Source organism: Amblyomma americanum, chromosome 9, assembly GCF_052857255.1.
Source record: "Amblyomma americanum isolate KBUSLIRL-KWMA chromosome 9, ASM5285725v1, whole genome shotgun sequence".
In the NCBI taxonomy this organism is placed as follows: Eukaryota; Metazoa; Arthropoda; class Arachnida; order Ixodida; family Ixodidae; genus Amblyomma; species Amblyomma americanum.
Genome location: NC_135505.1, coordinates 108,926,113 through 108,942,684, shown reverse-complemented (window position 1 = coordinate 108,942,684; position 16,572 = coordinate 108,926,113). Strand labels below are relative to the sequence as shown.

The following is a 16,572-nucleotide window of genomic DNA, read 5'->3' as shown; positions in this document are numbered from 1 at the left end:
AGATGAACGTTGGAGTATTGACGGCGGAATTTGGTTTGGGGGCGCAAATACACGCAAGATGTCATATTACTTTGGCAATAGCTTTTTATTAACGAAGTAAAGTATACAGTCAATAAAAGTTGGCGTAAAGTGCGAAGCGTTTCTTTCCCGCCCTCTCCCGTACTGTCGGGACCTGGCTGGACTGGCTTGAGCAGAAGCTGAAGAGCAGCACCTACTACTACTGGTCCTACTAGTATACTACTACTACTACTACTAATACTTCTACTACTACTACTACTACTACTGCTGCTGCTACTACTACTATTACTACTACTACTACTAATATGGCACCATTATTACTACAACAACTGCTACTACTACCACTACTACTACTACTACTACTACTACCACTACTACTACTATCTTGCGTCTGCAGCTCGTTTGTCTTCCACCGCGGGGCTTCTGGTCCAGGAGCCCTTTTTTATCATTATACCTTCATCATTATCATTATACCTTGCCATCGACATAGCTGCGAGAGAGCATCAGCATCGTTCCCTGCCGTGGATGGTACCACCAGTGTCCACAAATACCCACCTGATAGGACATCATTCCCCGAAATTCTTTCCCCACAAGGAGATGTGGGGAACACTAAGCGTATTTAACGGGCTGAATTGGTCTGTTACCGACACACTCCTATCCTTACTGTAAATATGTAAAAATAACCTTACTGTGTAGTTTCCTTCATGACTGAGTACGACACCGTCCTTCGGAGCCGGGACATGTGGGACTGAACGAGCTTGGACAACCCAAGGGATTCTCCGTTACTAGCAACCTGCGCTTACCTCTATCTATGCCGCCCCCGGGATCGAACCCGCAACCTTGGAACGATAACCCGAGCGCCAAAACTACTGAGCCAACGCGTTGGGTTTTTGCGAGAGAAAATAGTTCTCCCTGTAGGCTCACATATATCCGGGTACCATCTCTCGAGGTAAGCACATAGTTGACCGTGATTACTGGCGCAACTTGAAGATTATGCAGCATGTAAGGTGGTCGCTAGACTGCGGCCGACTAACGCACTATAACAAACAAGTTTTTATTTCTTTTGAATAGTGCAGCAATTGAGAAAGCTAATCTAGCGATGCTCTCTGCGTTCGCCTGAAGTACTTCCCGGCGTAACAAAAAATCGCGCGAAATTTATCACGTCCGATAAAGTGTGCCGGTGTCCATGCTATTCCAGATCGAAGGAAGCAGACGGTTATATCAGAAGTTCATTACTGCATTATTACGATAACTGTTTCCATATCTACGCTACTCTGTTAATTTCTGACATGAGGGCACGCTCTAAAGTTATAACGAAGAAAAGTGGATGTTGGCCTAGATCAAAGAATTGCCAGGTTTTAATGAAAACGTCGTCAATTTCGGTGTAAACACAGCTTCGTTAGGTGATAAAACAACGAAGGGTGAAAAAAAAATGCCTGACTAGGCAACGGTGGCAGCCGAGAGAGGATGCTTCGCGCAGACGCTTCTGTACGCTCTCGCTACAACTATGCCTTTCTATAGCCGCATACAACTAGAGAAAGCAGCGGCTTTTCCCCGCCAAAGCACGCCCTTTTAGCCACTAGCGTCGGCTGATTCTCATGACCCTGCTAGTGTGACAAATAAGGAAGTGGTCCCGGAAGTGACGCATGAGTTAACGTTTGTTTCTTACACTTGAGATGTTTGTGTCTGTAAGATCTCGAGCCCCTTTTTTGTGAATACAAGACCCTACTAGCAGCAAAACATTCACTTTGCTGGAAGTGCGCCATACTTGACGATGAAAAACGCGCTCCTTTCTTTCTAACCTGAGTGCTATGAAGGCAAGTTGCGCCACCTGTTAGCAGGCGGCCAAAATGTGCTAGAAACGGCACAGCCTCGGAGCGCTGCGAATTCTGAACACTGGTCACAGATCTCGGGAACCATGTTTCTAGGTATTTTACTTGGTCACTTTGGACATCGCTAAAGCACATGATAGTGTAGAGCATTGAATATTAGAACTAGTTTCACGAAATTCGGCCGCCTTTTGACATTCTTGCATGTGTACAGGAATTTCTAAATGATCAAATCAAATCAAAGACTATTTCTGTCTTACCAAGAAAGAGGAAGCCGTGGCAAATGGCCAGCGCCTGATGAGGCTTCAGCTTTTTTGTACAGTTTGCGATACAGTGCAGCGGGCAATTAATGGAACATATTACAATGCCAACAAAAATTCAACATATTAAAGAACAAAACAAAGAAAAGGGGCTCGCACATTACATGAAACGTGACCACAAAAGAGCAACAAAATATGCCTTAAAACCAGACTTCGCTTGCGCGCAGAAAATAAATAGGTGAAATATACAAGACTGTTAAATGGTAGCAATATTGATAAGACACTAAAAAGGACCTGTATTTGCTAGGTATGCTAAGATTGTGTCAGAACGTCAGAGCGCGAAATTTTAAGGATTAAACATGTCATTTTGCATCAAGTAGCAGAATCATTTTTTATGAAAGATAGACCCTTATTCTGTTTCGACGGCACGTTTGCTTCTGAAACTTGTTCCCAGACACGAGGTGTGCCTTAATTACCTTTTAACATACTCATACCGGACATACCTATTCAGAGTGATATCAAAGGGTATGTGTATGCGGAGGATATAGCCTTTTTTTAATCTGCTAGAGACATTCATTCACTTTACCAGCTATTGCACGCCTACCTCAATGCCCTGAAAATTTGGCTGTGTAAGTTAAATTTAAATCTGAACGTGAATAAATATTCCATTCTCGTTTTCCCACCAGCGTACCCTCTTTATATCTGTCTACTGTATCGTGGAGCCCAAATCCCACATTGTTGTGTTGTGTTCTTAAAATAACTTGGTGCAACATACGACCCTCATTCAGACTGGCGACCTCATATCAAAAGTATCGTCCTGAAAAGTGAGTGTGCTCTCGGTCGCCTGACGTGGATCTGCAATAAGAAATCTGGCATGTGCACAGACACTCTCATTTATCTATAAGACTTACGAAAGACCAATTGTGGAGTTCGGTTGTGTTGTGTTCTCCGGTTGTCCTAGATACAAAATTCAACCTCTGGTGCTTTTGGAGAGGCGCGATCTACGACTTTGCCTGGATTCGCCAAAATAAGTAGAAAATCGTACCTTGAGCCTATGTCTGGACTGGATCTGCCAATTTTTTTGACTAACCCAGCTTTGTTTCTAAACATTGGCCGCTCTACACACTGCCTCAATTTGTGTCTACAGAGCACCTGTTATGTAAAATTGCAGTCTTGCTTAGGTACGTGCAAAGCATTAACAATGTGCAGGCTGCTGCTGCTCTTTGCTTTCACCGTACGTGGCCGCAATATGAAAAAACTTGACTGGTAATGTGCTAAATGGTCTCCGGGAAGAATGTCTGTTCCAGTGCCCGAGCCACGTGGTTATTTTCATAGACGCCTCTCAACATGGCGAAAAAGCTTCGGTAGGTGTCTACTCCCATGCTAGATCGGAGTTATTCTGTCCTGGTCCCAGATTATACGCCAAATTTTGCTGCTGAATTTCTCGCTATTGGTTTGGCCCTTCAAAAAGTTCACCACTATATATCTCATGTAATCTCTTTCTCGGATTGCCTCTTGAAAGAGCGCTTGAGAGATCGAGGACTAGTCTCTTGCACCGGTCCCTAATGTTCTTTTTCGCCCCTTCATGTACAAAAAGTGAGTTTTCGGTGAATTCCAGAACACTGTGGCATTAATTTAGATCCGATAGCAGATTTCATAGCGTAATCAGTCAACAGGCTTGTTACCCACTTCGTTCCAAACCTAACCCTGCTGACTGTGTGCGGACGTTGAATCCTTAAATCATTACATCCTCCCTTTCTGGCGGTTTAGGGCCGTTGTACGATCGTTTCGGAGCGCCTTCCGCCTCGTCCGCTTCGCGAGCGGGCCTGGCGGATCCGCCTCGTTCGGCGAACGGATGGAAAGTTGGTCAACTTCAACTTTCTGGCGGACGAGCGCATCCGGCCGGGGACCGGATTGCAGCTATTGGCTGCTTTTCCCGTGACGTCTCGAGCCCCTCCGCCCTCCGCCTCGGTTCTGCCCTGCCGGGGCAAGATGGCCATCCGTCGACTGAACTGGGGAGCGCGGCCTGGGCAGTGGCAGCGATGTACACATTTTGATATTACCAGTGTTCAGAGCGACTGCAAACTTCGCCGCGTTCAGCAGTGGCGAGCGATAGTTCCACTAGTTGAATTCTGTAATCATCTACGTTGACGGAGTTGACAGAGCGCCTCTTCAAACCGATGCAAGACCTGTGCAGTGGCGGTGTCACGAAGTGTTTATTTCGAGCTGCTTGTGGTTTTTGCATGCGTTTGTAATTCCTGCTGCGGCCCTGCAAACCGACGCAAGACCTGTGCAGTGCAATGAATGGCGGTGTCACGAAGTGTTTATTTCAAGCTTCAACACGCACACCATGGCGATGCCGAAGCGCAGCCTACTAGGCCTAGGTGCAGGTCGCCGAGGAACGGAAAAAAGTACCACGTGACCACGAAAAGAGGTTATTATTTGGGGGGAGGGGCGCTTCTACGGGAAGTAGGTAGGGAAGGGGGGGGGGGGGGAGCGCAGTGTGCAGGGATATCGGGGTTTGGAGAGGGGGGCAGGAAAGGAGGCAAGGGAGAAGGTAGTCGGGCGCATACCGATCTGTCCCTTAAGATGCGGGAGCCCGTTTCGGCGCGCGGAGCGATGCTGGCGGTGCGCTCGCGCCGGCTAGGTTGCCATCAGCCGGAGAAGGCTATTGGACAGACGGATATGCCGGGCGCGCCAATCGGCATGCTGGGACCATCCGCCTCGCTCGCAAGCGCCAAAGTGATCGTACAACACCTTTCCGCTTCACGTCCGCCTAGCGGCCGAAAACTGGCGGACCGCTCGCGAAGCGGGCGTGGCGGATGGCGCCCCGAAACGATCGTACAACGGCCCTTACACGGCAGAGAATCGGGTATTTGCAAAATACTGTCGCTCAATTAGGGCTGCCACTTACTATTCCCGTCCTCCTCTCCTTCGGTGCAACCGTCAAACGGGATGCCCTTAAGTTGATGTATGAGCTTTTTCACGGGTAGATTATGGAGACCGAGATTATTGCGTTAACACTTCTTTTCCTTCACTTTTCTCTCAACTATTTTAACATTCACCTGTTCGTTTCTTCTATTTACATTCCAATCTCTCAAAATTCGTTATTCACTTTCCCAGATTGCTCAGTATTAACCGTTTGAGATAAATCCGGGTGAATTTTTCTCCTGTTTGCATCTGCAGCAAGCTCTGGGCAGTACACTTACTTGGACCTCGATATGTGACTAGGGTTCGATCCCCATTTCCACCCACAACGCCCTTGTGCCTTCCTCTTCAAAATAAATGACTTTCAATCAATCAACACGTCACCAAATATGCTCCGATTTTAAAGCGTATACCGAGATTTTCACAGGAATGTAAACAACGATATAACTACCATACATTAAATCCAACAGAAATAAAGCCTACAGGAGGCTGCAAACCAAGCTAAGAACTGCAAGTGCAAACGCGAGCTTAGAATTTATTACTGTCTTCAGCATTACAACGTACAAAATATTTAGAGCACGCACTGAAATTGCCCACTGTTATACACCGGAGGAGCTCTTTACCAGCTTCACACAGTACTACATCAGTTTTGGGCATGCATGGTAGCATGTGCTGCTGGCGAAGTAGTAGTTGGCTGCGTTCGAGATGATAATCATGCGCCCGCCCGGAGAACATTTCACTAATTGGCGACTCTATTGGACACTCACATGGCTAAGGTTGAATTCAGGCATTTTAAAATTTTGAAGTTCCGTTACGTTGACTCCCCGTCCCCCGCCCCTTTCCCTTTGCGCCCTAATTCTGCTTGATGCTCAACATGCTTTGTCTCCTCGCGTGGCTTCTTTTAAAGGCTCAACTTTCTTTATTTCTTCCGTTTCACGTTTCTTTTTTCTGTTTTTTTCTGTGTCTACCTCTATTGGATTGCATCCAACAACTCCTCCTCCAGGTGATAACAGAGGACGTTTTGCAACGCCCCAGACATTGCAAAACCGAGGTCGGTTACTATGTGAGCAAGTACTATTCGAGCATGACTGCATTGTGCGAAGTATACGAATACATACAAGCTGTGTCCGCAATCACTTTTGAAAATTCCTAACATCCATGGTATTTTGAACTCCATCTATACAACATAAAAATGGCAACCCTCGCAGGACGCTTTACTCGGCCTGCGCTCTAAGCGTCTTTGGCCAATTTAGCCGTCGATGCAGCTGTGGAGGCTGCAGCTGCGGAGACCGCTGAGGGCGACGTCCCAATGACGGCGGGTGGTGGCGCAAGCGTGTCCGCCTGGGCGGCCGTTCCCTGCCCCTTGGCGAAGGACAGGAAGATTTGCTCGAGCGTATTCTCGCCCACTAAGGCGTGCTCGAGTTCAAAGTCCTTCTGCAGCTTGACCAGCTTGGAGAACAGTGCGCTCCAAGGAATGCGCTGCTCTAGGTGGTAGCAGAGGACGTTCTGCAATGCCCAAAGACATTGGAAAACCAAGGTCGGTTAATATGCGAGCAAGTACTATTCGAACTTGACTGCGCTGTGCGGAATATACAGGGCGTGTCAACAATCGCTTTTAAAATTTTCCAACATCATCATATTTGAAATAGGTTTGGTTTGGTTTATAGGGGTTTAACGTCTCAAAGCGGCTCAGGCTATGATGGACGCCGTTGTGAAGGGCTCCGGAAATTTCTACTCCCTGTGGTTCTTTAACGTGCACTGATATCGCACAGTACACGGGCCTGGAATTCCGCCTCCATCGAAATTCGACAGCCGCGTCCGGGATCGAACCCACGTTTTCCTGTCTGCAGCCGAGCGCCATAACCACTGAGCCGCCGCGGCGGTCATATTTGAAATAGAATCTCTCTTCAGACACAAATTCTCGATCGCAACCTCAGTCTCTTAGTTAAGAAATCATGCTAATCAGATAGTTTTAAATTAAATTTGATTAAATTTGAAGTAACAGAACGTCGAAGTTACTGCAAATGACGAGTTCATGGCGATGGACGCAAGAATGGCGTAGCAGCCGTTGAAACAAAGCGAAGGTCATTTTCAAGAGCAACGCAGCACAATACGTGTTGTGTCCCCCCCCCCCCCCCCCCCCACAAAACCAAAACAGGTAGTGGATATGGCACTCGGCTGCTGAGCCGAAAAACGCGGCTTCGATCCCGGCCGCGGCGGTCGAATTTCGATGGAGGCGAAATTCTAGAGGCCCGTGTGCTGTGCGATGTCAGTGCACGTTAAAGACCCCCAAGTGATCGAAATTATTTCCGGAGACCTCCACTACGGCACCTTTTCCTTTTTTCTTTCACTCCCTCCTTTATCCCTTCCCTTGCGGCGCGGTTGAGGTGTCCACCGAGATATGTGAGACAATTATTGCACCATTTCCTTTCCTCAAAAACCAGTTTTCATTTTCATCGCTTGTGGCCCGCAAAAAGTTCACAGGAAACGCAACTGTCTGCTGCTGACGTGTTGTTATTCGAGCAACACCCATTTCGAACTAACCAAGTTATTGCGTCTGGGTATGCATTTTATCTGCATCTGCAACGTCCCCACTTTAAGGTAAGACGACGAGCATATGCTCATCGTCTTCTTTACAATGGAGCCAGGAGCATGAACCAGGCGATGACCATGCGGCTTGCACATATGGTCGTCGTCTTCTTTACACCACCACTTTTGACAACCACAAGGCCTGCGAAAATGCGCGCAGCGCTTAAGGGGTGCACGCAGTCGAATTGTCTCCCCACGCATTCAGTAGGTCATCACTGGATGTATATCCTTAGATACGGGAATTAAAGATGGCCGTCCGCAATTACCTTCGTAATTGATACGCCGGAACGAGGTATAAAAAGTGATAAAGATTACAGGCCGAGAACTCAACTTGCTCCGAAAAACAAAGCGTAACTAGGTCAACCCACCTAGGTTGCTGCCGACGGGTACCTCATTATGCTATGGGTACCTCATTAGAGCAACATTTAATGCTGGCATGAGGAACGCTGAAATTTCTGCACTTGCAGTAAAGCTGCAGTTCCGTAAACCAATAAGCCCAAAGCCACGCTTTGAAGCTGCGCACTATAGAGCAAAAAGATTTCCTCTCTTCAATTTAAGCTTTCTCTTGCTTAACGCCGTCGATGGAATTATCAAACTATACAGGCGTGAAGCTGCGATGCTGCCTGCCCTTCTTGAGATCAGTTCGGAATCATACAAGAAGCGTCGGTCATCGCGCTAAGACGGCGAAACGTTGGCAAAGGCAGATTGGTTCATGCAAATTAGGACCAGTTCTAAAAGGCTTCTGCCTACGACCCCCTCGATAAAAAGTTTAAATAGCCGTGGTTCACACCGGCTGAATATAGTAAGACCAGCGATTTTTTGCTCTAAAATTGAAAATGGTTTCTGGGGAAAATAAATGGCGCAGTAATGATCTCGCATCTGGGTGGACACCCGAACCGCACCGTAAGAGAAGGGAGGGAGCTGGAAGTGAAAGAAGAAGAAAAGAGAAAGAGGTGCCGTAGTGGAGGGCTCCGGAATAATTTCGACCACCTGGGGAACTTTAATATGCACTGACGCGATGGAGAAAGGCGAGGTGTAGGCTGTGATTAGGCAGGTGTATAAGGCGGCCCTTGGGTTGCCTAACAATGCGTCCACCGAAAGGCTGCTGGGATAAGGGCTGCACAACACCCTGGAAAAACTGCGGGAGGCGCACTTGGTGATGCAACTCAGTAGACTTTCAAAAACGAGAGTACGAAGCGACATATTGGAGAGGATCGGCATTGGAGTTGATGCTCCAGCCGGGGACATGAAAATTCAGGTGAACCGAGAAATGCACAAGGGCTTGTACATAACACATTTGCCCACAAAATATGCATCCGATATATCACGAGAACCGCAGGAAGGCACGAGCCAGAGCTTTACATGCTAAGTACGGGAAGTACAACGGGGCAGTCTACGTAGATGTTGCCGAGTATACGGACAAAGAGGCATTTGCAGTTGCGGTGGTGGACGGACGGGGACGCTTGGTCACCTCTGGATCAGTCAACACCCCTTCCTCAGAAACTGCAGAGGAGGCGGCGATAGCGATAGCTATATCTAATACTAAAGCTGACCTGATTTTGAGCGACTCTAAAACCACCATCCGAAATTTGGCTAGGGGCAGAATATCTGTCACAGCCGCACGATTGCTAAATCGGGGCACGGGCCGAGAGACTACGAAGGTGGAAATTGTCTGGGTACCGGCGCACTCTGGGAACCCTGGGAACCAGGCGGCTCACATGACTGGCTCGAGGTTTCGTCAGCCGAGCAAGTGAGCCGGACGTTTCGAGGAGGTCCGCGAGAGATGGGCTGGTATCCTTTCACGACATTACTAACCATTACAAATTTGAGCGGAGAATTTACCCGCCCCCGGAAAAGCAATTGGTGAATGCACAGGAAAGCGTCTGGCGAAGATTGCAGACGAGATCTTTCCATAACCCATACGTGTTTAACCAAATCTACCCGGACGTTCAGCCGGAATGCGAATGGTTTCAGGAACTGGCAGCCTACGACCACTTATAATGTAACTGTAGCATAGCGCCGCCACTGGCGGAGATTATGCGTGATCCTTCTCTCGAGCTGTGCAAGGCCGTATTGGCCAGCTCAGACCCGGTCGTCCACACCAGGGCCGTAGAGTTGGCCTACCCAGGTCGCCGCCAGCCATGGGTTGATGGTCATCTAGCACGGAATCGCCCGGACATGCATTCTGACGAAACTAAAGTTTTTCCATCCATCCAATCAACATCGCAAAGCACATGGGCGCCTTTTGAGTTTCGCCTCCATCGGAACGCGGCCGCCGCGGTCGGGTTCAAACCCGGGAACTGCGATTGAGTTCCCGGATAGTTTGATAGTTTCGATAGTTTGATCCTTAAATTCGATGGCGTTAATCGAGAGAAAATTTAAAGAGAAGTAAGAGGGGAATATGGGGCGAGTAGATGTAGAAAGCAAGACAAAGAAAAAGTCTGGTTACCTTAGGAACCGGTAAAATGGACTTATATTTACAATTACGTCGAGCCTACACTCCATCCACCGTCCCTTGGCGTGCACGGCCATTCAGATCGAGGCACTGTCAGCTGCTCAAGGGCACTGAAAGGTTAGCTTCATGGCTTACTCGCGAAGCCCAAACAGCAATTATAGAAACGTAAGCAGAGTTGGCGATGGTACCAGAAGTTGGAGCGAAGGTTTATCATGAAACGAAACCCGGATTACAGGACGATCACGCGACAGTAACTCGGTGATTACTGGACAACTTTAAGCTTACCAGGAAAGAATAAGGCTTTCCTAATGGTATGCTCCGAACAAATGAGCATCGGTCGGGGTAACGTTTTGCGATCCCCAGGCTTTTAATCGATAACGCTTTCCAGGGAGCGCTGTCAGATGTTGGGGAGACGATAAAATTGCACTGTGCAGATATTCTGCGGAAATACACACGGAATGGGACACTGCAAAACTATTTCGGCATTCGCTTTTGTTTCCGTCGCCCTTCACTGAGCGGCAACACGACGCGTCGAGAGCAGAGATGCTGTTCTACCACGCACGATTAACACAGCGTGCTTTTCTATGACTAAAACGAAAATTTGGGTGAGTTGTTACGTATTCATTGTAGTTGTCTCCAGCAGGTCGAGCAGACTGCTTTCTTCGCCTCTTTCGTTTACGAACATCGTCGATGTTTTTGGCGAGCCAACCACGGCTCCTCACCCGTCACTTCGCGTGGGATTCAAGCCGTAACAAGAGAATTCGCGCCAGAGATCATCAGCGAAGATCACCACAATGGCTCGGAAATGAGAACTACTTACATTTGTAAAATATCGGGTGGGATTGGTGGACTTTAACGCGGGAAGAAGGCTTAATAACCTCTACTCCTCCTAGTGCACGCATTGTAAAGTAATCCTGAAAACCCTATCGAGACCCTTTAAGGATTCAAATCAGGTATAGCTTAGAATCGAATAGAATTTTTATTTTCAAAAAGACAAATTCCTGGTAGTACCACTAAAACTGACAGATTTGTTCAAGAAATATAAAGCAAAAAAAAAGGCAGGCCTTTAACATGGCAAACTAGGTAGGACGTGCGAAAGCACGTATGGCAACACCGCCTCAAAGGTAACCGTATGCACGATCAAGGTCAAGGTTTGAGGCTTCTCGCATACCCCGGGTTTTTCAGCTTTGCTAGTGAAAGCGTGCTTTCGCGCTAAAAGTGCCAAACGTGATGGCGCTGTTCACTGCCCTTTTCAAAGGGGACGCTGCCAACATCCATCCATCTAGAAGCAATTTTAGGCACTCTGCCTTTGACCGTTTGAACACACCTGGCGACGTAGATATGGGCTGCATGAGGGCCCTTCAGCCTGCTGGTCACTGCCCCGTGACATGGCAGTGAATGCCGGCACGGAAGAAAGGGAGTGGGAGGGGGGAGACGCAGCGCCTGCTGCCACATTCTCGCCCGATGAATGTGGCGTAATGTCAGGAAATTTTAAATCGCTTCTTTGTTCTTCGCTGCTTGAAGTTTAGCATCCTGGACACTAGTCGCAAACTCACATTCATTATTCAGCTTTTAGAACACGCCCACTGCTTTATTTATTTAATTATTTATTTATTCATACTGCAATCCCGTGGAGGGATTTTAGCAGGGTGGGAATACATAAGGAAAAGGATGGATATATTTCAAGGGAGGGGGTAAAAATTAAAGCAACGACATATTTCAGCAGTGAAATCAAAATTCGTTGGAGGCACTTCGATATCTCTTAACTGCGGGAAGGCGAAAGCCGTTTCCATCATCCACGTTTCATTACACCACCCGCCACAGTGGGCAGTTTGCTCACAGTACAGTTGGAAAGCTGTGATCACGTGACAAGGTCATGTAGGTGGCGACGTAACAGACGGATACCGCGAGGTCACGTGACCGGACGGGTCACCGCGAGTATGAGCCATTAAAGGATTTCGCCTTAATTAAAAAAGCACAGCAAAACATTTCACGGCAAAAACTTATTTAAAACATTCAGATAACATTCAAACAATTTCAAGGATGGCTGAATAACATCAAGTAAATTCCAGTCAGTGACAGTTCTTGGAAAAAATGAGTATGTAAAGATATTATTTGTGCGAAGAGGGATCATTGTCAGATTATGACGCTGCCTTGTAGCATACCCAGATGAACATTAATAATATTTGCGAAAGCCACTTTGTAATGTCCGTTAAACTGCTGGATAGAAAAATTTACGACACGGCACACGATTTCTGTTTACTAACGAAACTAAACCTGCTCTTGTTAGTAATGCGTTCGCAGATGCTTTCCGGAAGGTGATGTATACAAAGCGAACAGCTGTTTTTCATTCACTTTCAATTTTATTCATATTGGTTTGCGTGTACGGGTCCCAAATGATGGCCGCATAATGTAGTATTGCAAATATACGATGGACTTGTACGCAAGCAGACGAACGCTAGGAGTGGAAAGTTTAAGGGTCGTTCAAAGAAAAAAAAAACAATGAGAGGGAAATAACTACAATAAGATTAACGTGGAGCACATATGGCAGGCTCACAGATCATGGACGGCAGTTTGCCAATATCCCTCGAGAGAAAAGTGAACAACAGCTGTATTTTACCGGTACTCACATATGGGGAAGAAACGTGCAGGTTAACGAAAGTGGTTCAGCTCAAGTTCAGCACAACGCAGCCAGCTATGTAAAAGACCTCAAGCGGGCAATGTGGGTGAGGGAACAAATGCGAGTTGGGAAGGGCATGTACTGCGAAGGCAAGAGTACCGCTGGTCCTGAAGGGTAACGGAGGGGATTTCAACTGAAGGCAAGCGTAGCAGGGCGCGGCAGAAGGTGAGGTGGGCGGATGAGATAAAGAAGTTTGCGAGGATAAGGTGGCTGCAGCTGGCAAAGGACAGGGTTAATTGGAAAGACATGGGAGAGGTCTTTGCCCTGCAGTGCGTGCAGTCATGCTGACGTTGACTATGATGATGATGATGATGATGCAAGAAGCACCTGGCCACAACGTTACCTCGTGTGCCTCTGTGAGCTTGATGCCGGGGAACTGTAGCCCTACTGCCTGTGCCAGCCTGCCGGCGTCGGCAGCTGCTGTGTGCTTCAGCATGAACTCCATCCTGTACCCGCGGCCGAACTTCTCTCGGAGGTGTTGTAGGGTGCCGAGACACATCATTTGCCCGTTCACCATGATGGTGAGCCGGTCGCACGAATACTCGCACTCGTCCATGCTGCACGGAGCCGGAAAGTGCCCAACACGGCACAGGCCTCGTTATCGGTACACATGAGCAGCGGTTATAATGGACATGGAAAATTGAGGACGCCGTCGAAGTGAGTTGAAGTTCCTCAGTGACCTTCAGAGACTTTACAGACACCAAATTTTTGCTTGCATGTTTACTTCTTTCAAACAACGCGCTAGACACTGGTTCGATAGAGCAAACTGCTGGGCTGTTGTTTCATAATGCACAGACGGTGCAACCAGCGAAAAAGTCTAGCGGTGTTGTGTATGTGCCTCTTTGTCTTGTCCTGCGTCAGTTTCGCTGGTTCCACCGTCTGTAGACATTGGTATACAGAAATAACCGCATGGTATTCGCCTACGACGGCTAAATAATCTGTGACTGAATTGCTTCTTGACGCAGTTTCGGTTTCATCCACCGAACGATGGCTGCGACGTGTAGATTATGTTTAGGTCACGTTTGGCACAATAGACGGCGATATAACTGCTAATACGTCGTTTGTTGTAGTTCTAGATACTGAAGCAGGCTGGTTTAAACGCTGTAGTTAGTTGAGACCACGTATCAGCATTTATATTGGCGTTCTTGCGGGTCACATGACCTAATCAACTACACGTCACATACATCGTTCGGTTGATGAAACCGAAACACCATGAGGGAAGAAATTCAAATATTTATTCAAATTAGCAGTTATAGGCGCAAACCACGCGGCGCTCCATGTATTCCAATGTCTGAGGCACCATTTTAACGACGAAAACTGGGAATAATGTTAGGTGTCGGTAGTCCTTTGAGCCGAATGGACATACTGCTGGACAAGTTTGAAACGGTTTATGTCGGAGATAATTCTACTTTCAATCTAAAGCTTGCTGTCCGCTTCTAGCGGGAAGGAAGGAGCGTTCATTCGTTTTAAGGTGGCTTGATTCGCTGGAGCATGTGGGCCCACCCCAACGCAGTGCCGCCACCCCTGCGTTAGGTTGCGTGTTAAGGCCAGCATTATTATAGGCTTTGCGCAGTCACCCATTCCGAGCGATTACTCCGCCTGAAACGCGCGGAGCACTTGTTTATTAAACTATAAAGCGGCGACACGAGATCCCCGCTATGCAGTTCACTATTGTCTAGTAGATGACAGTGGCCGCTCGCGTATGGTGCGAAAAAGAACAAAGCACCAGTGGTCTGAATTTTTCTTTTCTTTTTTTTTCTGCAAAGCTTATAAGCGACTGTTCCCTGGGCTTTGCAATGGTGCCGTCGGTCGGTACATTTTAGAGGATGAGGAGGAGATGTCAAAGCAGGAAGACATGCAGATCGAAAATGCTCCGAAGAATTCGCCTGTCCTTTCTTTTTATTTTGTTTTCAATAAAAGTTCAAGAATCCTTACAGGTGCATTCGGCACTCGAAGTTTTCTTTAGGCTCGAAATTAGAATACATAGATCGGCACGTTTTAATCATTTAAGGCGGCCAAATAATTTTAAAGCGTATTTACTCGTGTCACTGTTTCAGTTTTTTAAAAGCAAAACGATGGCTATAACGGGCAGTGAGTTTTGATTGCATGAAACATGAAAAAACGGCAATATAAACAATGACACGTTTAACCATTCCAGAAAACATACCAGGCTAGCTCATCAGCAGTAACGCCATTACACTACGTTTCAGCGATTATATTGCCGACGTTTCCGCTCCTGACGTATTCTAAATACACCTGATACGCCACAGGCGTCGTTAGGTGGACGAAACTAAAACGGGAAGAGTATAAGGGAAAAAATAGGGTAGCAGATTCTTTAGCGCTCGTATACGCTAACCCCACGTGGTTACTCATGTAGTCTGTCATAATGATTGCAGAGAAAAAAGAAAGTTTACCCAAAATTCAGTGTCTGTAATCACTTGAGAACTTAGTTAAGGAAAACACTGCATAGAGGCAAGATTGAAGGAGACCTTGGCTTACAGTTGATTAAGGCGTGAAGCACTTAAAAGCGATGACTGCGGTAAGACGCAATAACCTCGTGCAAGTTATTCATACTAACGTCACTCAATTATTAGAGAAATGCATACCAATGTCATAACGTGGTAAAAAATTATACATTTGCAATATAAATTGTCTACAATATTTTACAGATTTTATGGCATTTGTATGAAAAAGCCTGTATGAGATTACTGCAGCATATTTATGGAATGTTTTGAGTACAGCGTTAATAAAGGCTTCGCATGCACTCGCTTAGAAGCTCAACCGCCATAGCCTTCAGTAACGTTTCCCTACCCTTGGCTTGACGTAATATTCAAGCATGGCTAAATCAGATACAAGCAGTCGCAGGTGGTAACACCCAGTTAATATAAATAACGATTAAATAAAGAATTTTAAGAGATCATGAAAATCGTAAAAACAGAAGAATCTAAATTAAGCAACGAAATAAAAGCAAATAAATGAAAATAGCAAGAAAAAAATGATAATGACAGGGATACAAAACCCAAATTCTCAGCAGCACTGCTTAATGCTTGCAATTTCGTATTGAAAACTAAAACTGCACAGCCGAGCCGTTGCAGAATTGCTTTGCTGTCGCTTTCCGCCAACATTTTTACAAAGTCGCTTTACACCAGCAAAACGTGACAAAGGGCTCAAGGCTTACAACGCATCGTTGCTACAAAGGTTTCTAATTGTAAATATAAATGTAAATAAAAGCCTATTTTATGCAATCCTAGCATGTGTTGCTCATATGACTACGGAACACATGCCGCCTGCTACCTGCAGGACTGAGACGGTACGCAGGAAGGCTACCCTAGCTACCCTAGCTCACTATACAGGAGTTACATTTGTGCCTACCACGTATGGACTAACGCGAGTAACAAAGCCTTTGCCTTATCCAGTCTCCTACTCATCCCGACATTAGCATACTAAAGGGAACTGTTACGTTTAATGTCATTGCTCGCAATAAGTCCGCGCTTTTTCGTCCAGGCATTCGTGACAGCCCAACATTGTTAAGCATGACGTATAATCTACAAACGCTGGCTTCTCCATATCCTCATTGACTGAGGGGCTTTATCGTATTTCTACTTCTACAAATTTCTATTGCTAGGAATATAGTACTGTTTATCTTCTGCAACTCATCGTTTTCTCAACGACGCCGAAATACAAGCTAGTTCGAATGCGTGAACACTGCTGCTTCCCCGTTATGCATGCTCATGCACAAGCATAAGAGTTCCCTTGATGGACACCCTTGGAAAACTATATAGAAGAGATGCGCTATACAGACGGCCAAAACTT

The 16,572-nt window shown here is 46.7% G+C and overlaps 1 protein-coding gene across 1 annotated transcript in view; it reads right to left on the bottom strand.

Annotated features, from left to right (window-relative positions):
* Positions 1 to 6,265: 6,265 nt before the first annotated feature.
* The window catches only part of LOC144103581 (phospholipid-transporting ATPase ABCA3-like), an 83,847-nt gene continuing 73,540 nt past the window's right edge, over positions 6,266 to 16,572 (bottom strand). Inside the window, exons 23-24 of the mRNA XM_077636259.1 lie at positions 13,103 to 13,316; positions 6,266 to 6,541 (exon numbers count right to left, since the gene is read on the bottom strand). Of these exons, the coding sequence (XP_077492385.1) occupies positions 6,266 to 6,541; positions 13,103 to 13,316 (490 nt within the window). The remainder of the gene's footprint in view (positions 6,542 to 13,102; positions 13,317 to 16,572) is intronic.